This window comes from Vigna umbellata, chromosome 3 (genome assembly GCF_029865625.1).
Source record: "Vigna umbellata cultivar VRB3 chromosome 3, Vumbellata_1.0, whole genome shotgun sequence".
Lineage (NCBI taxonomy): Eukaryota > Viridiplantae > Streptophyta > Magnoliopsida > Fabales > Fabaceae > Vigna > Vigna umbellata.
The window spans coordinates 22840582-22866444 of NC_142167.1; the positions used below are offsets into that span (position 1 = coordinate 22840582).

At 32.6% G+C, this 25863-nt stretch overlaps 4 protein-coding genes across 5 annotated transcripts; all 4 read left to right on the top strand.

Moving 5' to 3' along the window:
• The first annotated feature begins 599 nt into the window (after positions 1-599).
• On the top strand, positions 600-4153 carry BAG7 (BCL-2-associated athanogene 7). The gene is made up of 3 exons (XM_088109131.1): positions 600-1672; positions 3002-3292; positions 3728-4153. The coding sequence occupies exons 1-3, from the start codon at positions 968-970 to the stop codon at positions 3956-3958; spliced, it is 1227 nt and encodes a 408-aa protein (XP_087965257.1). The 5' UTR covers positions 600-967; the 3' UTR covers positions 3959-4153.
• A 5274-nt stretch (positions 4154-9427) lies between these two features.
• LOC124822003 (trehalose-phosphate phosphatase A) lies at positions 9428-13169 on the top strand. Of its 2 annotated transcripts, none has more exons than XM_088109132.1 (12): positions 9428-9966; positions 10282-10765; positions 10856-10996; positions 11095-11166; positions 11322-11447; positions 11553-11609; positions 11702-11803; positions 11918-11995; positions 12115-12184; positions 12282-12355; positions 12475-12558; positions 12685-13169. In XM_088109132.1, exons 2-12 carry the CDS (start codon positions 10469-10471, stop codon positions 12745-12747), a joined length of 1164 nt encoding a protein of 387 aa, XP_087965258.1. In that variant the 5' UTR covers positions 9428-9966; positions 10282-10468; the 3' UTR covers positions 12748-13169. The 2 variants fall into 2 exon arrangements, with proteins under 2 accessions (XP_087965258.1, XP_047149911.2); XM_047293955.2 differs by having other exon boundaries at positions 9433-9966; positions 12282-12352; positions 12467-12558.
• A 2843-nt stretch (positions 13170-16012) lies between these two features.
• LOC148201970 (beta-fructofuranosidase, soluble isoenzyme I-like) lies at positions 16013-19139 on the top strand. The gene is made up of 6 exons (XM_088109333.1): positions 16013-16397; positions 16727-17591; positions 17848-18009; positions 18105-18328; positions 18426-18513; positions 18729-19139. The coding sequence occupies exons 1-6, from the start codon at positions 16027-16029 to the stop codon at positions 18930-18932; spliced, it is 1914 nt and encodes a 637-aa protein (XP_087965459.1). The 5' UTR covers positions 16013-16026; the 3' UTR covers positions 18933-19139.
• Positions 19140-19283: 144 nt separating this feature from the next.
• On the top strand, positions 19284-25863 carry LOC148201971 (agamous-like MADS-box protein AGL12). Its single transcript, XM_088109334.1, has 7 exons — positions 19284-20813; positions 20941-21024; positions 22730-22792; positions 23445-23544; positions 23644-23685; positions 25308-25349; positions 25463-25863. Exons 1-7 carry the CDS (start codon positions 20632-20634, stop codon positions 25556-25558), a joined length of 609 nt encoding a protein of 202 aa, XP_087965460.1. The 5' UTR covers positions 19284-20631; the 3' UTR covers positions 25559-25863.

A 25863-nucleotide genomic window follows, 5' to 3' on the forward strand; every position in this document is an offset into this window, starting at 1 on the left:
TGTCTAGCCGTTTTATTAGTATGTAATATTCATCATGTCAGTTGATAATTTATCAAGTTAGGCATATGACATACGACACTTTAAAACTGAATTACCAAAACATCTAAAAGAAACACTTTTAAAAAAGCTGTTTTGAAAAATAAATATGTCTAAAAAATAGGCCAAAGGTATACTTAAAAACTGATGGTAATGAAATACAGAAGAAAAAAAAATAATACATTTATGACGTTTTTAATAATATGAAATTTAATGCAATTTAAATATTAATTTCTTTTTCTATTTCATATTCAAAATCATCATGATAAATAAGATTAACAAAAATACCACCTCAAATCCACTTATGTATGGTGATTAACCAGTCGTAGAAGCTTTTTTTTTATTACTTTAAACTATTTTTAATTTTTTTTATGTGTGATTGTTTTTTACTATTATTGTGGGTACGTGTGAAAAACTTCTACATGCTTCTTCCCGTGGATTTGAATATTTTTTAGATTCCAATATGCAACCTGTATTTGATTTTCTTGTAACAATGTTGACAAATGCACATTAACTTTCTCTTTAACGGAGGCAGACTTTTTGGCCTTGAAAATTTTACAAAAAAGAGTATCGCAAAAAAGTGAAATTTAAACAGAAAGGAACAGTGAGAGAGTGGTGACGAAACGAGAAAAAAAAAATGCTGGTTTCACATGGCAAACCACAAAACATCGACATTGCGTCGCAGGAGCAAAATCAGGAACGCGGGACCCATTTTAAATATCCATGTCGAAATTCCCGATTTGCCCTCATCATTTCCGTTCCTCTGCGTCCTCGTACCCCTCATTTCTTTGTCGTCATCTCCATTCCACTCTTTCTTTAAACCCAACCATTCCCTTTCAACATCACAATGAATCATCGCTGACACTGATCGTTCACTATAATATTCCTTATTCAATTCCGACCGAGTTCATACCGAGTCCACTCACTCACCATGAGCCGATTCAGGCGATTTCAGCTCATTGAACAGCCATTCCCGTTATGCTACTCCTCACCCTTCCAAACCCTGACATTCCCCTCCTTTCTCGAGCACTCTCTTGACCTTGATCTCGACCTGTTGCTAGCCCCCAGCTCTTTCGACGCGGATCTGCTTCACGCGCCGTCGTTGGCCTACCGCCGCGTGGAGAGCCAGATCGAGACTGAGTTGCGCTTGCAGAGCCTGGGTGACCGGGTCGCGGAGCTGGAGTCGCAGTTTGACCGTCTCATCGGCGGCGATCGGAAGTACACTTGGACCGCGGAGATCAAGGGAGCGGAGAAGAATGGGTTTGACAGGAAGTACAAGTGGGTTGCGGAGATCGTTGAGGAAGAGAAGAAGAAGAAGAAGAAGCAGCAGGTGAAGAAGGTGGTGAAGGATAAGAATGTGACGTGGACGATTCAGCTGGAGAGTGAGGGTGAGGAGGAAGAGAGGAAGAAAAAGTTGGTGAAGGGTGTTGCGAAGAACGTTAAGTGGACGGCTGAGATCTCGGGAAAAGGAAATAACAGTGGGAACTCTAGGAAGTACACGTTTCAGGTGGAAAGTGGAGATGCTGAGAAAAAGGAGAAGGTGAAGGAGAAGGAGAAGGAAAAGAAGAAGGGAAATGGGTTGCGCATTGTGGAGATTCACGAGCCAAGTAATCATAGAGACGTGGTTTTGAGACAGGTTGGTTAGCCTTCGACACTCTTTGAAATTTTGACGTGTGATCTTGTTTGTTTTCGTAGTTTTAAATTTGTGACTTTTAATTGGGAGCTCAATAATTTGGTTGTTGGTGGGTGAGCAAGTGTTGAGGTCATTATCAGGGTCATATGACAGTGATGCGTTTGGATTTAGACTGTCAGGTTTATTAACGCGACGTTTTTTCTTACTTTCCATGGTCATCAGCTATTGCTTTGAAAGTACCTTATAGGCCGGGGATCGGAGACTGGACTCGGGTGGGGGGAGGGGGTAAAAGTTAAAATGCCACTATTGAGTAAACAGGAGGAAGCTAATACAAACTTTTCTCCAGTATGAATAATCTAACTGATGCTTTTTAGGAAACAGAAAGGATTGGATAAATGGAAAATTCTCAAGACTTAGTTGAACAGTTTGATTCGGATTGGAAATGAATGGTATCTTTGTAGTCCATTGTATGACTAGATAGGATTAAATGTTCAGTTTATATGGACAGATCTAGTTAAGTTAACATTACTGGTTACCTATCTGCTTTGTGATTCGTAATATAAAGAAATACATAGTAAGTGCAAATCGGTAACTAGTAAAACTATGGCATTAGAACCTCGAACTCCGGCTTTGGAGGGTGTGCTCCATTTGAAAGTTTACTAACGCGCATTTGCTGTCTATTTAACTACTTCTTTCATGCCTTGTATGTGTCCCATTATAAATAAAAATAACGTGCAAGATTATATTTTCTAAATTTTGTTGATCTGTTCAGAATACAAACCTGTATATTCTGGAAACAATTTGCACATATTTATCTCTTGTGGATTCTCTTCTGCCTGAATCTGCTCTCGTTATAGTTCTACTTGGGATAATATGTACTGCTTCTGACATCATCTTTCGACTAGTAGTTGTACGAGTTCACTTATGTAATTGTATTTTTATTCAATGTTTTTACTTTTGTTGTTTTATTATCCAAAATGGTAAAAAAAAAAGGGGAGGGGGGATTGAAGATATGCAGGTGAAAGTAAAACCCAAAATGCCCGAGTCATGGCTAAATTCTTGTTCATAAACATTAACTTCAGATCTTGTTGACAATGAGCTTTTTTCTTATTAGCGGGTGCCCATTAATCCTAATTGTGCTCTGGCATAGGAGATGCTTTGTTAATTTTTTTATCAGCTAGCAGACTGAATATTAGCTGCTTTTCACCTTTATATTTGATTTCTTTTTTATGAATTGTGCATTCATACTCATAAATGCTATTACATTTAGAATTTGGAAGATTATCAGTATGCTGAGTTATTCTTTTTGTATCCAACTTCTTGTTGAGGAAGGCATTTGCGAAGAGGTTTGGAGCTGTGCAAAATGATAGGGGCAAAAGGAAGGATTTCTCTCCTCAAGATGCTGCTTTGTTGATCCAGATCAACTTTAGAGCTTACTTGATCCGTAGGTCAAAAGCTCTCCGGGCCCTTAGAGAACTGGCTGTTGCAAAATCTAAATTGAAGGAAATCAGAGCCCAGTTCAATAACTTTTCTTACCGACGTCATATAGCTCGTGATGCAGAGGAGCGCCAGCGATTTTCTGAGAAAATCATCGTCTTGCTCCTCACTGTTGATGCCATTGAGGTACGATAGATCTCTCTTTATTGATTAGATTGAACTTTTTCCACAATTTTGAACTCTACTAAATGTCATACCAAATGTTAATTTGGTAGTTAGCCTGTAATTTAATTTTGTAGTCCAGATCGTAGAATGCAACCTAGAAGTAAAACATGTATATACAAGTCTGAATATTCATATGTAACTCATATTGTGTTCATCATAATCCTTACTACCTTGTTTAGTCATTGGAGAATCTTACTGGACGCTGTGTCTCATCTAAGTGTAGATTTATGTTTGGTTTAGGAATTAGTAATGGAAGTTCTCATTATTTCTGAAAAAAAATTAATAGTGACTCTGATGATGTGACTCATTATAAAATATAAGTTCTAGCTTTCTGGAGTAATTTTGTGCGCCATTTACTGGTTTATCTAACAGGTTTGTTTATATTCTGTTATGTAGGGAGCTGATATTATGGTAAGATCAGCGAAGAGGTCAATGGTGGATGAGCTAGAAGCAATGCTTGATGTGGTTGATCCCCAGCCTGGTGGAAGATCAGCATCACTCTCTTTCAAAAGAAGGACATTTGATATGCCCGATGGAGTCATCCGGAAGGAAATTGAAGAAGGAGTTGCACAGGTTGTGCAAATGCTTGAAGAAGCAGAGAATAGCAGCAACACCTTTGAAGCATAACTGTGAGATGAAAAACGTAATATTATCCTAGTATTCCATGCTTTCCTTCCGCCGTTGTCGTTTGTTGGTAGAAGTATTTTAGTCTATGTTTGAAAGACTTCTAAATTTAGGCTTTTCATCCAATCGTTGTTTCTCTGAACTTTTTGGCACATTCTGAATGGAAAGATTGACTAGTGTTGGAGCTTTTTTCTTTAACCATGACCACTTCTACAAGCTTGCCCATTGGGATCCATCCTTTTGTTGTGGACAATACATAGGTTAATCTTAAATGCGATGCATCTGTCAATAACTCACCCTCCATATAACTTTAATTCATCAGTATTTTCTCTCAATTTTAGAGTAAATTAAAAACATTTTTAGATTGGTAGATTGAAAAGATTGCATGCATTGTACTTCAGTGATTATTGCTTGGCAGGTTGTTATGTTGTTTTTTTATGGTTTCTTTTCGTTGTATGAGAATATGCATTCTTTGCAGTTTGACCATTGCCTGGGTTGTTGTATTGCTGTGTTTTGGTTGAAATGTCTCATTCATCCATGATTTAAGGTTGCACTGAGTGAGTTGTCCTCTAAGCTTTCATCCTAGTTCCTTCTGACCAAAAGGAAAGAAACTGAAAGCAAGTTCTAATGAGTTTTATTTAAATTAATTGAAACAAATTAATGCAATAAGATGTTTTCACTGAAAGTATATTTTTTCCGGATATGTAAATTTATTATTTTTCAAATTGATAGTAAAGTCAAAATATTATTTTTTGTTGAATCATTATTGATCATAAATTGTAGTTTATTAATTTTTTAAAAAACATATTTTAAGTTGGAAAATATCGTCACTGGGCAGATAATTAACATTCATGTATATAAGTTATGAAGTTGTATTTTAATATAAGAATATCTGAAAAACATAATGGATTATGATATGGCAGTGAAAAAATTTCCTTGCTATTCTGTTACAAAATTTTCCTTCATATCAAATTCTGCATGTTTTCTGTTAATTTTAGGACTATATATATTATTGTTTGTAAACCATTAATATAGTTCAACAATAATATTTCTATAATCTCTTTCCCAACACTTTTAAAGTATTACACGATTCTGCAGAAGCTAGCTGGCATGAGCTGCCATCATTATTGACCTTTAACGATACCTTTATTTTTCACTTTCTAACTAATTTTTATTATTTTGCACCTTTTCAGATTTGTTTATTTTTTTAAATATGTTTCACGAATATTTGAATTATTATTTTCTAAGTTAGTTAACAAATTTTTCTACTTACGAACTTCTCAAATATCGTCATAGTTCGTTTTATTTTTAGTTTTGGATAAACATCAAAAGGTAAAAACACTTAAAGAATAAAAACTAAAAATTACATTATAAACATAAAAGGTAACTAAAAGTTTTTTTTTTTTTTGTGTGTGTGAATCTTTCTAATACAAAAGCTTCAACATGCCAATATTAATAAATATTAAAAATTTTATACTTATATACATAAATAAAGAAGATTTAGTATTTATTCGAATTATTCAAAATAATAACACATTGTTATTTTCTAAACCATGTGAATTTAATAAAAACAATCACACTCATTCTTTTAACATATATAACAAGTTAAAATATCATATTGAATGATTTTGACAAATATTAATGCTAAAATATTAAAAAAAAAAGAAGATATATGAGCATTGTAATTAAATGAGAATATCCTTTATTGATGTATTAATTATTAAAATGTTGTAGGTATGCTTATTTCTTATGACAACTATTCAGTTGACTATAATGCATGTATTGTATTCCAATGTTTCATAGAAGTTGGAAAAATTGCACTACAACTCATGGGCGTATGTGTTGGAAAGTGTGTTTTCCAACGTTTGCATTGAAATAAGAGAGAATGCAACCGTGATGTGTGAGTAATTGATGGAGACAATAAACTAAATTGACGGTAGTGAAGCAACAGATTAGGAGAGCTTTCACACACACCACCATCCATCCTTTGATTGCCAAAATTGATGGCTGTGATTCAAAACTTTCTGCTATTTTCTGATGTCATGCTTGCATTGGATTACATCTGTGTTAAAACCAAGGAACCACCGATATCAGCTCAAAACACTTTAATTTTATTGCAAATAATTTTATATAACTAAATACAACATAGATTCATAACATATAAATATATAAATAAGTTTGAAGCTTATTTTATAAATTAATTGTATGATATTGTGTTCAACTTAAAATCTGTTTTTTTTTTTAAATTTCAACAAATTCACCATGTTTACATATAGAAGGGGCGAATTTTGCTTATAAGTTTTGCTTATTGTTATAAATAATGAAAATAAAAAATATTTATTGTTTCGTTATTTATTTATATTTTATATGTATTATCCTCTCTCACTCTCATACCATAGTTGAAGAAGGAGGAAAAATGTTAAAAGTTTGGATATTATTTTTTTCTTAATTTTTTCTCAATTGAATTTAAATATAATTTAAAGTTTTATTTATTTATATATTAAATATTATTCTTCCAAAATTTTGATAAAGGAAAACATGCATAAGTATACAAAAAATTTACTTAAATAAAAAATAGTGTACAACTATTTCTTAGAACATCTTTCTCTTACGGTTAACAATTATTTAAATATTGATTTATAACAACATCCAAATTTCATTACTGGAACACTTTATTAAATGTTTAAATTATTAAGTATTTTTTATAATATCATATTAATAAAATCGATAATAAATTAATTTTTCTGACATAATTTTTTTCTATACTTTCCGTACCAAACAAAAATGAATGTGGTAGAAGGAAAAATAGGTGTGAAGTTTGAAAAAAGGTGACAGCATTATTTATTGTTACCGTAGACACGTGTCGTTTTTATTGGGGTTGACATTATCGGCCGCTGCATGAAGGCCCATCCCATGCCACTTCATCCCATTATGAGGCCATCATTTGTCCCGATGTGGACCCCACCATGCCACGTGGGACCATCTCACTGGCTGTTTCCGACAATCCCCACCGTCACCGACGACAACCACTCGTTCCTCGAAAGCGACAACACGCTAGCACACGTCGTCCCCACGTACGTGGCGGGCCCCGCCTCCCCAACGTGGCCACGTCGATCTCGTCTCATTTACACGTGTCCCCACGCGCTTTTCCTCCGCCACGTGTCTCCACATACTCTGTGGGACCCACTTTTTCAATTTCCTTTATTTATTTAATTAAAAAGGTCCGCGAACCAATGGAATCAGATCTTGCCTTTTCGTACTTCGGTCATGCGTTAATCATAAGGAACCCACGCGCCGTCATGGGGTTTGACGCGCTGCCGGCTTTGGAGTTGGGGAGTGGAGAGCACGCGCGGGGACGAGAAAGAATGTAGTGTGAGATTTCGGGGGGCGTATTTTATTGGTGGTGTTTCCCAAATCAACACAACCAAACCAAGGAAGGTTTTCTTGTAAAGCACGTTTGGTGAGAAGCGAAACGCTATAAATACCCGTTTTCTTATTTACCATTTTCTTTCTTCTTCTTTTCGCTTCTTTGCGCTGCCCACCGTTTTGGTTTTGGGTTTCGTTCGTCCATTTTCTGTGTTTTGTTTATTATTTTCTCAGGTGAATATTATCGCGATTTCGTGTTTCTCTCCGAAAGTACAAAAAACGCATTGCCTTCGCTATTGTCTCTTTGTCCCTGTTTGGCTGCCCATAATTTTACCCCATTTTTAGCTTCTGCCAAACTACAACTTGTGCCTTTTGTCTCCTTTCTGGGTTTTCTACCACTTTCTCTTTATTTTTCTTTTCAAATTATAGCCTATTTATTTGTTGGCCGTCAAACAAAAAATATCACTGTGCGCGTGTCTTTTATCTTGCCTTTCCTCTTCTGACTGCTCCTTCTTTTTCGCTTTTGAAGATTATTCGTCGAGAAACTGCATTCTGAAGATTCATGACCAATATAATTTCTTTCTTCCCGTTGTTGGAGCTCGTATTTTAGGTAACACGTTTTCATCATTCTTCTTTGCCCCTTTTCGTTTGTTTTTTTTTCTGGCTTCCAATTTGTTTCGTTTCCCTTTTTTTTCTTTCTGTTTCGATTCCGATTGGGTGAAACTTTTGACATTCAAAAGGGTCGGTGCCGTTTTGAGTTGCGATGTTTGGTGTTGCTCTCTTTTAGCGATTATTATTATAATAATAATTTTAATAGTGATAACAGTGATAATTATTCAATATCGTGCAAAGTTTTGGGAGCTGGTCAAAATCTAGCATTCCAAGTCACCTTTTCATTTTCTCTTTTCAACTCATTTTGATTGAAAAACTGTTCTTTTATTTTATTTAATTTCTAGTTAATCATATTCTACTTTGACCGATCCTTGAATGATTGGTTAATTCGGTTTTTTCAGTTTTGAGTTTTTCCCGACCGTGAGATGGGTGCTGTCGATTATTGATTCTGATTTGTCTTCCCTGGAGCTGTTTTTGATTGTGCTGATGTGATGTTCTTTGTTTACACCCTTGATTTTTTTAGTCTAATTGTTTATTGTCCTCATCGTGTAAACTAATGTGAACCATTTAAAAGAATGCAAAATATAAAGGAAAATGAGGAAAAAGTCAATTTTCTCAAGTCTACATCACTCTCTGTTTGATTTCCCGGTCTTGGGTTGTCTTTCGATGTATTTTTAAACTTAAACCTTGGAAATACTTGTAATTTACGTTTGGTTTTGAAGGAAATGTACCTTAAAAAGTTTGGGAAATTTTTTATTCTTTGTCATTGTTTATTGATATTATGTGTCAGTTTGTCTATTTCATCGCAGAATCTTTATGTGTTGGGTCCATTTGTATTATTGACTCCCACTCTTTGTAGGCCCAAGTTGTGTGGTTGCATATGGTATTGTTTTCTTCCGTGTCCACTGAGTGGGGTAGTACAACTTTACATTATGCAGGAAATCAGTATTTTCTTAATTGTTTCATTAATCATTGACAGCTTAGCACACTTAAGCTGTTGAAATTTTTTATCTTCCTTTCTGTTGATATTAGTGGTGGTTGGATTTTTTCATTCCCGATTTTTCTCAGTGTTTAGTTTGTTTTCATATTTATTCTGAGTGATGTTGTAGTCGTTGTTAGTGATTTCTATCATTTGTCATATTTATTTAGTTGTTACTCTGTAGTAGATATAAGTAGTTTGTCCATTCTTTGATAAATATCTACAGCATTCATCGTTGTCATGCTCAGTTCGCACTGATTGAAACCTTTCCAGGACTGGAGCATCCTTTAGTAATCAAGCGAGGAGCAATATATTGTGTTTCGATATTCTTCTTAAAATGGGTTTCTTTTATTATCCCTGTAGAGTTTGGGAAATTGAGTTTATATGGAAAGATTCGAATCTGGAGAAGGACTTGACATTTGATCATATGAGTGTCTGTTTTTGTCAATATGGTGGGAAAAGTATGCTATTTCTTCTGTTCATTAGCTGCTGCTGTACGATTTTACAACCAACAATCGGGAATAAAGTCAAAGAATTGTTAATTTTTTCCTTTTCCCTTTGGCTAAATTATTTCCTTTTTTTATATTCTAAGTACAAAAGTAAGAAAGAGTGTAAGTGCATACAATTTCCATTGATGCCTTTACTCTTTCAACCTTGTCTTTTACAAGTTACTTGAATGTAGATGATCCTAGCACCTATGTATTACTCAACCATAGTTCAAGGTAACCTCAATCATGTTTAGCTGTCAATTAAGGCCAACTTGTGCTTTGTGTATGTATGTAGCTCACTACATGTAGGATGGACCCTTTAACGTCTTTATTTGGATTTTAGTGAATTGCATTTTTGGACCAATCATTGATAAGAAAAATCCTTCTATTGAATAAATAAATGATAGGAACAATCAATAATACTTCCTTTCTTTTAATTTTTTAAATGGTTATTAAATGTCTTATATAATTATGCTTTTGATAACACCGGTTCCTAAAGCTGTTTGCCTTCACTTTTCCGCTTCCTGCTCCCAATTTTTGCATTTGCTTGCTTCATGTGTTCCATAGTATAATTTCTATACACATCTCAAGCATCTTTGATATTTATTGATTGAATATTGATCATAGCATTTTGCTGTGCCTTTTTTCTCTCACATCCATCAGACCTAAAAATTTTCCCATTTCTATTGGATGCTGCTAAATATTTTATTTTTAAAAATCATGTTTTCCAATACATGCCTGCAACTCTTTTATTACCTTGCAAGTTGATAAGAAGATGAACAAGTGGACTCGAACTCCAGATTTCCATTTGTTTAAATTATTCTTATCACTAGATTTTCAAGTACTTCAAAGTAAATCAAATATATGATCATTATTTTCAGGAGCTCAGCAGTTGATGGACTGTTACCCCAAGAGCAGTGACAAGAAAACATTAAAGAGGTGGTTTTTTATTGATAAAAGAGTAGGGTGAAGTGGACATCTGATAGAAATTTGTTTGATCGGTGCTCAATACTTCTTAAAGTTATTACATTGTTACTGGACTGTAAAGTGGTCTGAAACCTGGATTCTATGGACTTGAAGTCGAATCATACTCCTGTTCTCACTGATTCTGCACCCGTAACAAAGTCTAGGCTGTGTGCGCACTCCAGTTTGTTGCCTTACTCCCATTCCGGGGCAACCTTTACGCATGGAATGTTATTGACTATCCCAAGGAAGAAAACAGGAATTCTTGAAGATGTTCGTTCAAGTGGTTGGTTGGATGCCATGAAATCATCTTCACCTCCAGCCAGGAAGATAACAAAGGACTTTAGCCATGGGTTTGCATCATCTGACTCTGATACTGCTGGTGCTTATTTTAGCTGGCTGGTATTACATACATTCACTTTTGTTTAGTTTCTGAATTTCACAGGTGTAAGGTGGTTATTTATTTTTTTCTTTCATGTGTTAATTTTGCAGCTAAAATACCCATCTGCTCTTACATGTTTTGATCAAATCACAAACTATGCAAAAGGGAAAAGGATTGCGTTGTTTATGGATTATGATGGAACTCTTTCCCCAATTGTGGATAATCCTGACTGTGCGTTCATGTCAGACAATGTATGGCACTCTCCTTGGGTTTACTGTCCATAACATCCTTTTGTTTTGCTTATTTTTTCATTCTTCTTTGGCTAATTATGATCCTGTAAACTCTGCAGATGCGAGCTGCTGTTAAAAAGGTGGCAGAGTATTTTCCAACAGCAATAATTAGTGGAAGAAGTCGTGACAAGGTAATTGAGCAGGTTTTAGAAAATACAAACATTTTCCTATCTATTTTCAAATTCGCTCATCTATCTCAACGCCACTGCGCCTGCATGTACTCCTGCTCTAAGAAAGCTTCCTTGTCGTGCTGGTTCTAACTTTAGTATTACCCCCGTTGGCTCAGGTATATCAATTTGTAGGACTAACAGAACTCTACTACGCTGGTAGTCACGGGATGGACATCATTGGCCCTGTTAGACAATCTGAATCTGATAATCACCCGGATTGCATTAGGTTTACAGACAAGCAGGTACTGGGACTGAAGTTTGTCACATGTTTTATGAATCTTTCTCCCACTTTCCAATCTCTTAAAGTTTTTTTTTTTTAATTAAAATGAATTGTTTAAAATCTACAGGGTAAGGAAGTAAATTTATTCCAACCCGCTGCTGAATTTCTGCCCATGATTAATGAGGTAAGCTTTTGATAATCTACCATGAATCATCATCTTTCAATATATTTTCTTCATTGAAAACTTGACATCCTGATTGACTCATGCTTGGGCAGGTCCTCAAGTCTCTTGATGAGTGTACGAAAGACATTAAAGGTGCTAAAGTAGAGAACAATAAATTTTGCGTATCTGTGCACTACCGGAATGTTGATGAAAAGGTTTACGCTTCTGCTCTTATGCTTAGTAATTTTCTGCTAAGATGATTTACCTTTTTCCAAACTTATTATCCGTTCTATATTTGTAATTATTTTTCTTTTGAATTAATGATACAGTATTGGGATTTGGTGGGGCAACGTGTTCATGATGTTCTGAAGGGCTATCCGCGTTTGCGCTTAACTCATGGCCGGAAGGTACTGTTTGTGTGGCCAAAGCCAACCGTTTGACTCATTATTTTGGAGAATCTAGTATTAAATGCTTTGAAAAGGATGATTTGTAGTTTATAGATCAATTTCTGTCTACTATTTTACAGGTTTTAGAGATCCGACCTGTGATTAACTGGGATAAGGGAAAAGCTGTCACGTTTTTACTTGAGTCACTTGGTGAGTTCATTTTCTGTTTTTATTGACATGGTTTTTTCCTTTAATGATCACAGTTCTTTGTGTTGCAGTAAGTGATATTAGTCATATTGTTTTTCAGGGCTAAATAATTGTGATGATGTGCTTCCTATATATATTGGAGATGATCGGACTGACGAAGATGCATTCAAGGTAGTATTTAGCTTTTAGTGATAAATCGGTTGCTCCTATTTCCTGTATTTTCAGTTTCTCTTTCATTTTGTTCTCTTGATTACTTTAATACTGATTCCAAACAATCTGTTACAGGTTTTGAGAGAGGGAATAAAGGTTATGGGATCTTGGTGTCTTCATCACCCAAAGAAAGCAACGCAGTTTACTCTCTTCGTGATCCATCAGAGGTAAATCTCACTTCTTTTTTGTATTTTTTGTTGAATTTCTTTGTCCTAATTCGTTGTGCTTGTGGTTGTGCATGTTGGTATCATTTGGTCCTGACGTAAATTTATCTTATCACTGTGTACACACAGGTCATGGAATTTCTCAAATCACTTGTGTTGTGGAAGTCAAGCTGCTTAAAAAGTCTTATATAGATTATAGAGGAGAATATATATACTCTGCTATACTATTATATAGTACATCATAAGAAAAAAAGAAGCTTTTTCGATTTTGGTTTTCTCGGAAACATTCAAAGAGGTTTCCTGGAGCAGTTTTACGCACAAAAGACCTCTTATGGTACCAACAGCGCTGTCTGTCGCTACCCACTTGTTTTGTTCAAACCTTCTGTGCTGCTAGCTGTAAATTCCTGCCTCAATTATAAATATCTTCAAGATTTAAAAGAATGTGCTGAGTTTTTCTTTTTTCTTTTTTCCACCTCTCATTACCAAATGTATTGATATTTAATCATTGGTGCTTCAGTTTTGATCACTCTATCTAACCACTAAAATGGGGGTTACAAATGCGACATCATTCATTTGTTAAAGGATGTAATATATCTATTGTAGTTTTTTGATTATATGTCTGCTATTACCCTTTTTGCCCATTGAAAAGAAAAAGAAAAGGGGTAATAGCTTCTTTTTGCCGTCCAATAATTTAAATTATATGATAAAAAAAATGCTTGGGATCTTGAGTCTTGTCTGTAACCAAATCAGAGTGAGTAATAATTGTGTTCTAGAAATGCCGAAAAAAGAATGAGCAATTACAGTTGTAAACTTTAGAAAAGGCATGGCTCAATAAACATTAAGACTTTAGGTTCATTCAGTGCTGCTAACCACTAAGTCTTTTTTCTCATAACTCAATTTATAATTTATCTTATACTTGTTTGTTTTTATTTTCAATCTAGCACTTTCTATTTAAAAGAAGGAAATTAAAACTGGGAATGAAAAAAAAAGGGTTTTTGCATTCCCAATTCTAATTAAAATTATATATGCCTAAAACAAACAAAATTCTAAAAAATTAAATAAAAAATGTGAAAGAAGGTTGGGCTGAAGGAAACGAAAATGGTTTTCCTGTGACATGCATAAGCTGGTCTCGGATTGTGAATTTGTTCGGAGATAATTTTTTATAGCAACATTTGACTATCAAATAAAAAGGATTAAGTACTTTAGTTTACTGAGTTGTTGTATTTTAGATTCGATTCCATTGGATAATAATACTTGTATCTCTAGAACATGTACATAAATATATTTACCAATGTATTTATTGGTTCTATTTTATTTAGTTGGAAAAGGTGAGAAGTGTTTTATTTTTGAGACAGAAGCACGAGATTGGTAAAGAAATTTAGGAGGAAAAGTTCTTAAATCACAAGGATTACCTGATTTCCCTTTATCTTCCATTCTTCTCCAATCTTCTCTTTTCTACAAAACAAATACTAAAATATAAGTATTAAGTATTCAAAATAAAATAAATTATGTTCAAATATACTTTAGACCGTTGACCTGTGTTACATATATTATTTTCTTCTACCTATTATATGATTTGACTTTATATTGTGACTTGCACGAAACATATGGATTGAAAAAGAAATGTATGTAGGACACGTGTCCTTGGTCAAAAAGGTTTCTACCATGTAGTGTGATATCTCGAATATATAAAAAATTACATACGTATAGAGAGATTGGTAGCAACTTAGCGTATTTGTGTAATGTACGTCATCACTACCGTAGTTAACAAAAACAGTCAAAATTAGTATTAACTAAAGGTATGATATATACGGTATACTAATCACGTCTTGCAACTTTTTTTCAACGATATAGAGTGAATACGTTACGTATTTGTTTAAGAACTTTAATTTTTAAATGGACTTTTGTAAAAATAGAGTGTTGGAATTTTAGACAAAACAAATATTTTAATTTTATAGAAAAAACTCACGTGTGAGGAAAATAGTAACTGCCAAATAATATAACTGCACATAGATTTTAGCCGCAACTACCTAACCTATATACAGTTGTTTGTACAGTAAAATTACAAGCTGTATAAGTTGAACAGTAGAAAGGTAGAAAACTATTATATATCATATTGAAAATTGTAATATCATAAAATAAGTTTAATCATAAAGTAGATTTTTTACACTGTAAAATTTAATCTTATGATGTCATTTATGTATATGATCATGCTTTGTGATATGTTTATTAACTTTTGTAATAATTATTCGAAAGAATTTTGTATGGTCAACAAAATAAAACATCATTGATAATATGTGAAGGTTAAATTCATATATGAATTTTAATAATGTAACGTATTATTGGTTCCCACTTTCAAATTACCAACAGTTTAATTTTCATTAGATAATTATTGCACTAATGTGTATTGTTTGTATTTTAGGGATACATGTTGATAAATAGAAAAATGTATCAAAACATTTTTGTTTTAAAGATAATTAATAATATTATTTTAATTTAAATATGTGTTTTAAAAAAATAAATTAAAAAACTTTGAGGCCTTCGTGCTAGCAATCTCTTTCACCACCCCCATTTAATTTACAATTTGAAAAAAAAATAATAGAAAGTTGAATTTTGATTTATGAAAGCATTATAATTTAAATCCAATTCAATTAACTAGTTTATGATTTAATTTTGTTGTCAACACTAATATAATTATTTTTAACAGTTATAGTATATATTAACGTTTGCCATTGATACCAAAAAGAAAATTTTCAGAAAATTCGAAAAAAAAGTTTGTAAGCCAATTTTGTAAGCTAAAACTACATCAGTGTTTACATTTAATTTTTGATGAGCTATTTTCAACCATTTATTTGACCTACACATAACTATATTATTATTTTAATTTTCAGTATAGCCGTCCAAGAAAATGAAAATTTCAACACGAAGTTACGTGCAGCATTTGTTAAATGAAAGGTCAAGAATTCAGTAAGGATTTAGTTCCTTAATTTTATCACTTATATCCCAATTAAAGATATTTGGATATATAGGAAGACTTTTTAGCAAAAAAAAAAGTATTTTTTTAAAAGAATTTTAAAAGACATAACTTTTGTAAAGCAACTTATGCATGAGATAACTTTAGTTTATAAAGACGATAATTTTAACTTTCTTATCTTACTGTTTTATCAAATCGAGTTTATAAAAGAATTTAATTCAACACAGAAAAAAATTGAAGTTTTAATTTTGTGAAGGAGTGAAGAAAATTGAAAATTCTAAAATAATTTTAATAAATGAATATAAATCGTTTATAAGATTGAATTAAGTTTAACCATTTCAAGTAGGCATGCACATGCAGAAATATAAACCTATATCCATAAGAATTAAAGAAGCTTAACTGTATATGTTTTTTTCACAGTTGTGTCTATATATACGAGCTTCATCAATTGCTCTGATTATTTCAGTTCTGCTACATATCATACGAAGGCAAAGACAATGAACACTGATCCAAAAACTCCATTGCTGAGTCCTCCAAGTTCCATAACAAGGAAAAATGAGGGAAGAACACAAAAGGGTGTCCTTATTTTCATTGTTTCCATCGTTTTTCTCGTGTCATTGGCTGCACTTGTCATAAGCCTCCATAGCCATAACATCCAACCTTTACTGAGTATTATCCAGAAGCCTCTCACGATCGAGATCAACTTAAGGTCTCTACCATTACAGCCTCGAGGTATTGCAGAAGGTGTTTCAGCAAAGTCAAATCCATATCTATGGCAGATAGGTTCATATAACTGGACAAACGCCATGTTATCGTGGCAAAGAACAGCTTTTCATTTTCAACCTCAGAAGAACTGGATGAACGGTAATTCTACAACTAAACTAAACCTTTCTGCATTCACTTCACCTTCAACTATTAATTTAACTGCTTTTCTCCTATGTTTTCTTGTCGTGTTGGGGTTGCTGTGCTAATGTTCGGTCGTATCTGCTTCAGATCCTAACGGTATGGTCTTTTCATTTGCTGAATTGCTCTTCCCATTTATCTTTTTATTTCTATATTTTCATGCTTCCATGTTTAAGAGTTTGACGTGAGCTTTCAGTTTAGCTGAACCTCTGTCATGGCGACCACGTTTGAATTATAATCAGACGTTGAATCTGGTTTTTCCTCGTAAAACATGTTATTTTTTTAACGTTGAATTGTCACAGGTCCATTGTTTTACAAGGGGTGGTACCATTTGTTTTACCAATACAATCCTGATTCGGCTCTGTTTGCAAACATAACGTGGGGCCACGCCGTATCGAGGGACTTGATTCACTGGCTCCATCTTCCCATTGCGATGCTTCGAGATTCCTGGTACGATATCAACGGTGTATGGTCAGGATCGGCCACGCTTTTGCCAGATGGCAAAATCGTCATGCTCTACACTGGTAGCACCCATCAGAACGTGCAAGTCCAAAATCTTGCGTACCCCGCCAATCTATCTGATCCGCTTCTCATTCATTGGGTCAAGTACTCTAATAACCCACTCTTGGTGCCTCCACCGGGAATTGGGCCCAAGGATTTTCGTGACCCAACTACTGCGTGGATTGGGCCTGATGGCAAATGGAGGATCGCTATTGGGTCAAAGGTCAACCAGACAGGTCTTTCGTTGGTGTATAAAACCCAAGATTTTATCCACTACGAACTCAATGATCAGTACATGCATGAGGTCCCGGGTACGGGTATGTGGGAGTGCGTGGACTTTTACCCGGTTTCGGTAAATGGGTCGGATGGGTTGGATACATCTGCAAATGGGCCAGATGTGAAACATGTGTTGAAGTCTAGTTTGGATGACACTAGGGGGGATCATTATGCTATTGGGACGTACTTCAGTGAAAATGATACGTGGGTGCCCGATAACCCGGATGAGGATGTGGGTATCGGGTTGAAGTTGGACTATGGGAGATTCTATGCGTCAAAGACGTTTTATGACCAATGCAAAAAGAGAAGGGTCTTGTGGGGTTGGATCAACGAATCAGACAGCGAAACCGCTGACTTGAAAAAGGGTTGGGCATCTCTTCAGGTATGCAACACCCTTTCTTTTGCCCGGAACATGTTTGGGAAAAGTATTTAAGAAATCTTTTGTACTTAGCTATCAAAATTAAGGTAATTTGGACCCCAATTTAAGTTGAGATGAGAGAATTTGTTTGAAGGAATCTAATTTCAATTTACTGCACTTGCTAGTGTAGCCAAATTAATTAGATGCAAGAACAGTGGTGATTTGATTATTGAAGGTTGTTATGAATTTGATCTCGTCCAATTTTTCTTGTGGAAATCAGAGTATTCCAAGAACAGTGGTGTTTGACAATAAAACTAGAGCTCATTTGCTTCAGTGGCCAGTGGAAGAAATAGAGAGCTTAAGGCTTAGCAGTTATGAATTTGAAGAAGTCGTGGTTAAGCCGGGCTCAGTTCTGCCATTGGACATAGGCCCTGCCACACAGGTTTTCTAGTACCATTAAGCTAATCACTTGGTTTTTCTGCATAATAAATTGTGAATACGTAGTTAACCAAAGCAAATTTTGTTGAAAATTTTCAGTTGGACATATTTGCTGAATTTGAAATCGAATATTTAGCATCCAAAGAGACCGAGAAGAAGGAAAATGTAGGGTGTGGAAATGGAGCTTTTGACAGAAGTAGTCTGGGACCATTTGGCATTCTGGCTATTGCAGATGACCAACTTTCTGAGCTAACACCAATTTATTTTCATCTTTCTAGTACTACCACCAGTTTAACATCTTCCTTCTGTGTTGATGAAACCAGGTCCGACACTTTCCATTTTCTTACTTGAATTAAAAGGAAGATAAAACATAACCTTGAAGTCTTATCTTACGAATATGAAATGTTATTGAAAACGTAGGTCTTCAAAGGCTCCTGATGTTTCAAAACTCGTTTTTGGAAGCGAAGTTCCAGTCGTCAGTGATGAAAGATTATCAATGAGGATATTGGTAAGTGTGAATAAGATACACACACACACACACACACACACTTAATGTTCATACATCAGCTAGGTGTTTTAGCTTTAATTTTGACCACTATAAATTTAGTTTCTGATCCAAACAATGCTTACACATTTAAGTTTAAGGATAAAATTGTTTTGTTGGCTATACCATTATTATTATGCCAGTTCATGACACTTAAATTTTGAACATGATGATCTCAGGTGGACCATTCAGTCATTGAGAGCTTTGCTCAAGGAGGGAGAACTGTGATATCGTCTAGAGTTTATCCAACAAAAGCAATTTACGAAGCTGCAAGATTGTTTGTGTTCAACAACGCAACAGACATAAACATCAAGGCCTCACTCAAGATTTGGCAATTGAACTCAGCTTTTATACGTCCCTTTCCCTTTGACAAGAAGTTGTGAATGTGAAAATTATGTTTTGGAGTAGGGTATACTAGAGCCCCTCCTTGGGAAAAATAACAATGAATCCTGTGGCATCTACCATATATAAAACTGATAACTTTTAGGTTGAGTTCCAATATGAGTGGCTAGCAGCCATAACACTTGGGATGAGCCAATTGATTCAGTAAACATTTTAATTTTAATTTAAAAAAAAAAACTTATTTTATATATTTTTTCTTTTGAACTTACTTTTGAAAAAGAAAATTGTTGACATAATCCAGCGCGCATCATTATTGAAATTCCTAGATTCCTATTTATCCATTTTTGTCCTATTATGATATCTCTTATCAGCATATATTTATGAAACGGGAAGCAATGGGCAATGGCAATGAGCAAGAATTTAGAAAAAAGAAAGAAAAGGTTCAGTTTCATCAGCACTCCGCTTTCTTAAGTATTCCTTGTTCAGATTTAATTTAAGCCATCGATCCCAAATTATAAATTAACTCGAATGATTGGACCCAATGCAAGAAAGTTTTGATTTTGACTATAAATTGATATTCATATGATATGATTCCTCGTTCTGTAGTACAGTGCAGAGTGCACCATGGCAAACATGATCATGAGAACATATATCAGCCTATCAGGGGATATGTTTCTGGATTTGATATGATTTAATAATACTTTAGCTCAACACCATTTTATGATTAACTTTCTTCCACTTTACTCTATTCCAGGTTTTATTCCAACCCCCATTTCTTCAATGTTCGCAGCTTTGGAATCAGGAGTTCAGTTTACAAGGGTGATAATGTGGATAACTCTTGTAGTGTAACAAATCTCAAACATTTTCTGTTCTTACAAGATTATATAACGTTTCTCCCCTGTTGAGGATGAATCTTACCAAGTATGATGAAACTTGAGAGGAAAAAAAAGAACTCTTACTACCCCACTTGTTATCTCAAACAAATTGGATGTTGAATGTTGTGGTGAGAGTGAGAAATGTGAGTTTTGGATGATGACAATGAGAAAAATTGTAACTTTTGGGTGGTGAGAGTTAGCACAGAATAGGACCCACCAGTAAAGGCATCAGTGTTGATTTAATGCATTGTTGAAACATGGAAAAAGCAGTTTGTAATGGCTTGGTGCAGAACAAAGTAGCATTTATAACATAATGTGCAGGATATTTATAATCTATATAGAGTTCTGCGCACAGGAAATCAGGAATAAAGCTTGTGCCTGAATATTTTAGTAAAATGAACCATATTCTATGGACAGAAGCACCTTTAGTATCACATGCTTTGATTTGATTTGATTTATGATGAAATTAATTGGAATCCATACACTTCCAAGTGATGGATATTAGAGACTAAACAAAAAGTTAGTGTGGTGTAAAGGTGGCGGTGAAGTTTACTTAGAATAAATTACTTGTCCTTAACATATTATAAAACTCTAACCGGTGCAGATTCCATAGGTACGTGGAAGGCGAAATGTTATAATATGCGGTGGTTTGTCATATAAGATGTTGAATCCCAGAAATTGAAAGCAAAATTAGGAGAGAAACTCGGAGAAAGGTACTACGTACCTGCTGCAGCAACCTCGAAGCTAGTTCAAACTAGTGGGAGGTTGTGTGCATAGAAGCGCACAAAACAAAACCAAATTGTACTGAGAAAAAGACAGAAAGAAAAACATCAAACGATAGATCTGAGGAAGAAGAATAATCAAGATGGCTCGTGGAAAGGTTCAGCTTAAGAGAATTGAGAACGCAGTGCACAGACAAGTGACCTTCTGCAAGCGTCGAGCTGGGCTTCTTAAGAAGGCTAAGGAGCTCTCTGTGCTGTGCGATGCTGAAATTGGTCTTTTCATTTTCTCCGCCCATGGAAAGCTCTATGAACTAGCCACCAAAGGGTCTTTTTCTTTCTCTCTTTTCCACCCTAAAACTCTTGCTTTCTCTCTTCACATATCTGTATTAATATTATCTCCCTGTTTCCATTTTCATCTTTTCTATACCTTCGTCTGCATGTATATATCAAAGAACCATGCAAGGCCTGATCGAGAGGTACACGAAGTTCACGCGAGGGGCTCAACCTGAAGCACCACCCGAACCACTTCCTCTTGTAAGTACATATTTCTATTTTTCAAGAAATAAATAAATAAAACATAAAGAATGAATAATACGAAATAAATGTAAACATTTTATGTGTAAAATTATATTCTTTTCATTTTTATTTTCTTTTCATCAACTTTAAAGTTTAAAAATTCAAATAAGAGTTAAAGTCTTAGAAATTAGGAAGTTAATTACTATGTAAATGTACAAGATTAATGTTAATCTCTAACGTAAACCGTAAAATAATTTGATCAATGATAAGAATGAAACCTTAAATATGCTCTGTCATTATAATATGCAAAGGAATCACGTAATGTTTTGTTCTCTGTCCACTTAATTTTGTCGCATACATGGTTAGATTAGATTCTTCAAGTATTTGCTAGCTAAAAAATCGTGTTAGAATGGTATAAGTGTCATACACCACATTGAACTTAATTTAATTCTGCCTTATAAATAATTAATCACTATGCTTAAGGTTAAAGTAAGCATAAGCCCATTCAAAATTATTGCTTTTTAATTATTTGAGTAAGTTATAGCCCTTCTCTGTTTTCTTATATTTGCTTTTTACTCCTTTTTATATTTGTAATTTGTAAATAAATATCCTTTTAATTATTTTAATTTAAAGCAAACATATAAATATTTTTTTAGCTTACAATACTTTAAAAATGAATTATTTAATTATGAAAATTGTGTACACAAAAGAAAAACATTTTCTTAACACCAAATTTTGAAATTATTAATAAAAGATGAAAAATAAAAATTTATACTTAAATAAGTTAAGTGTTCAAATAATTAAACGAGATAATGATTAGTGATCACAAATAAATTCATCTCTAAACGTATTTATTAATAAGTCTTAATTTTGACATAAAAACTTCTCATTAACTAAGTATACACAGTAATTTTTCAAATTGGATATAAAGATAAGATGTCTTATTCCCATATTACTTGTTTTCGTCTTTGTACTCGTTTACATTTTAATTTAACATTTTTAGTTTATGAAATAATTTAAACAACTTGTTTAAAATAAATTCATGTTAAATGTCATTATGTATATTGAAATCCCATCTAGACTAACTAGATAAATGAGATTATCATATTCATTTAAAATTATATGTTAAAGTTAACTTTTTTTTATATTTTATTTAAATGATAAAATTTCTACACTGATCCATTTTTATTTTAAATTAGTTTGATTGAAATGTAAAAGACAGAATTCAGTAGAATAAATACAACTCAAGAAAATATAAGTAAGGACATTGAAATTGAGGTATATATGTTGTATTTATGTGCAACTTTACATTAATTGTGTATCTATTTTAGGGTTAAATATGTTTTTAGTCCCTAAACTATTGACCGTTTTTGGTTTTCGTCCTTCTTCCAAAGTAAGGTACAATTTGGTCCTCAATCTTTAAAAAACGTTCGTTTTAGTCGTTACGTTCGTTTTAGTCGAAAAAACGAACGTTTTGAGGACTAAAACGAGGACTAAAAACAAAATTTTGAGGACTAAAACGAACGTTTTTCTAAAGAATGGGACCAAATTGTACCTTACTTTGGAAGAGGGACGAAAACCAAAAACGGCCAATAGTTTAGGGACTAAAAACATATTTAACCCTCTATTTTATATTGTCATTATTAATCATAAACAGTTTATAGTTTTTTTTTACCATTATATATTTTAATTGAAAGTCATACTCAGTGACATAATTGTTGACTATGATGCAAAAGAGGAATCTTACTTGCTAAAACAAGAAATACAAACACTGCAAAAGAGTATCAGGTACACTATTATTTTATTTTATTATATTTTTTATCTTCCAACAAAGTACTACACTATTATGTACACAATGTAATTAAGGAAATTAGAATTTTTTTTACTGTGTAAGTTTCTTTTGGAGAGGATGAGTTTGAGTGTTTCTTCTTGTATCTTCTCAAATTTCTTTCTGTACTTTAATATTTTTTTAAATCTTAAAATTATTTTCTGTATTTCAAAAAATTTTATATTTCACTTTTTTTTTCAATAGATTTCGAAATTTATTGAAGAATTTTTCAAACCTTCAACAAATTTTAAAACCATTTTAGGAAGATTATTTTTGGAATGTGAAAATGTAGAGAAAACTTTTTGAGCCTAATAAGCATTTTTAAATGGTGGTTGTTGCTTTTTACACCCATCAAAGGATAATAATACTTTGACAACATTTTTTTGACAATATTTTAACACTATCTACATGTTATTTTATGATTGGTCAATGTTGGTGTTTATGATTATTATTATTGATTGTTCAGTAATTTTTCACCAATCACAAAATGACACGTAGATAATGTTAAAATGTTGTCAAAGTATTATTATTCCCAATCAAAATAACATATAGTCTAAAGTGAAAAAGGTTGACACTTATACTCATATAAGTTTGCTTATAAAAAATTGTTAGGTATTTGTTTGGAGGTGGAAACAAGACCTCAACAATCGATGAACTACAAGTGTTGGAGAAGAATATGGAAACTTGGATATATCATATTCGCTCAATGAAGGTACTATAAAATATTTTCTTATATGATTAAAATATCTATAATTCTCATTTATATTATACATGGATGATTAATTTGTATACCATATGTGATGAACAACAGACCAACATCATGTTACAAGAAATTGAAGCATTGAAAGATAAGGTTAGCATAAATTTATGGTTCAATTTTTATATTTCTAAATATTTTACTTGTCATAATTGTATCCTTGCTATTATAAATTGCCTTATATAAATACAAAAGTTATATATATATATATATATATATATATCATGTAAGGAAATTAAAATATAGAAAAAAAGAAGTATATACTAAACTATAGCTTTTCATTGGGAATACACTCAACAAATTTTATTACAAACGATTTGCAATCATAAATATTTAGCATTGTTAATAAGATTTTTGTGTGAAAAAAAAGAGCATAATACAAAATAGTATTATTTTTTATATATACTTTGCATTAACATTCAATTATATAGAAATGATTTATTCGTTGTATGAAATTTTATTTCGATCTAACTTTTCAATTTGCATTAACATTCGATTGTAGTTGAATTTTCCTATTTTAACCGGACCAAGTTATAAATATGTAAGATAATTAAGTTATAGTATTACAGTGTTAAAACAGTTTAAATTAAAATATTAAATAAACGGATCATTTAAATTATACACACTTAATCATTACCCTTTTACTTTTAAATAAAAGTTTACTCACGAACTAAATTTGGAATATACTATTAGAGAAATTAAGGGAAATTAAAAAAATACATAATAAAGAGAAAATATAGGTATCTACAAGAACAAAAGAGAATGAATTCAAATTGATACGATAATTGAAAGTAAGGTATATACTTTTATAGAGTGCAAATAAATCCAACCAAACGGGAGATTTGAATTTTAAACTTTACTTGTAAAAGGTGAATCCTTTAAGTTTGATTTAAACGAATCTAATAAAAAACTTAACTTTGACCTGTTAATTTCTTTTAAGATAATATTGTTTAACTTAATTACTTTATTTTTATAAAAAGAATCGTAAATATTTTCAAGTTTACCATCTTAATGTTTAATAAACTTTAAGATTACGTGGTAATTCACAAATAGAAGATTATACAAAAATGTTTTCATATAAATAATAAGAAATATACACTTTTTTTCTTCTTGTATAAATCTCTTAGTGAATTGTTTATTGTCCAATTTGCAAAGCTTTGACCTTGGTTTATTCCAATAGTTAAACTTAATATTAAGGTTGGATTTGCTTTAGTTAAACAAATAACCATAATCAAACATTTACAAAAATTGAGTATATAATTAATTTATAAATATTAAAAAATAGATTTTAAACTTAATTTAACTTTACAATTATTTATAAAATAAAACTAATATAAATATGGTAAGATATTGTTGGTTCTAAATTATTATATTTTTACGGATTTATTTTTAGTATTATTCGAAAAGATTTTTTATCTATGAAAATATTTTATGTATATAAACATATTTTTATTTTTTATTTTATCTTATTTTTGTATGTATCCTAACAAAATTTACCTATTATACCATATTTATGCCAACAAACCTCATACATAAACTAACGTTTTTTACTGATTTATTTAAAAATCCAAAGCAAAAATTGATCTATGAAGCCTTAAATAGGAGGAAGTTCCATCTTTGTTAGAATGTTCTGTTTTTCTTTTTTATTTGGGTTATAATTCTTTAACATTTTTATATTATATATAAAAAAATCAACATTTTACCTTTGTGGATTGTAGGAGGGAACACTTAAAGCTGCAAATAAATATCTCCATGATAAGGTAATACTTTATTTCTATTTATTAAGTACACGTTTTTCCTAAAAACACGTAAGAATATGTCATACTTTGTCCCAAAAATCATTCTAATTCTAATGTATGGTTACGTTTTCCAGATTGTGGAGAATGCTGCAATTCATAACTTTGCTCAATTTCCCACGGATGTTCCGTACCCACTAATTATACAAGATGGAACTTTTCAACTCTATTAATAAGTTGTTTCTATAATGTTTTATTAATAAAGGGAAAAATTATGGAGGCTGTGTTGTGTTACACAACATTAAAAGTAAAGTATGAACATTGTACTTGTGCTACAAACTACGCAATAATTTGTAACATTAATATTGTCTTCCTCTAATAAGTTTATAATTTATAATGTAAAGTCAGAAAAGTGTGAATTCTGACTAGTATCTTTTATCTGTCATTGACAATAATGTAAAATAGTTGACGAGAGTAACAATGATATTGTATGTAATAATTTTGTATGTTGTATTAATAAATAGTTGATTTTGTATTT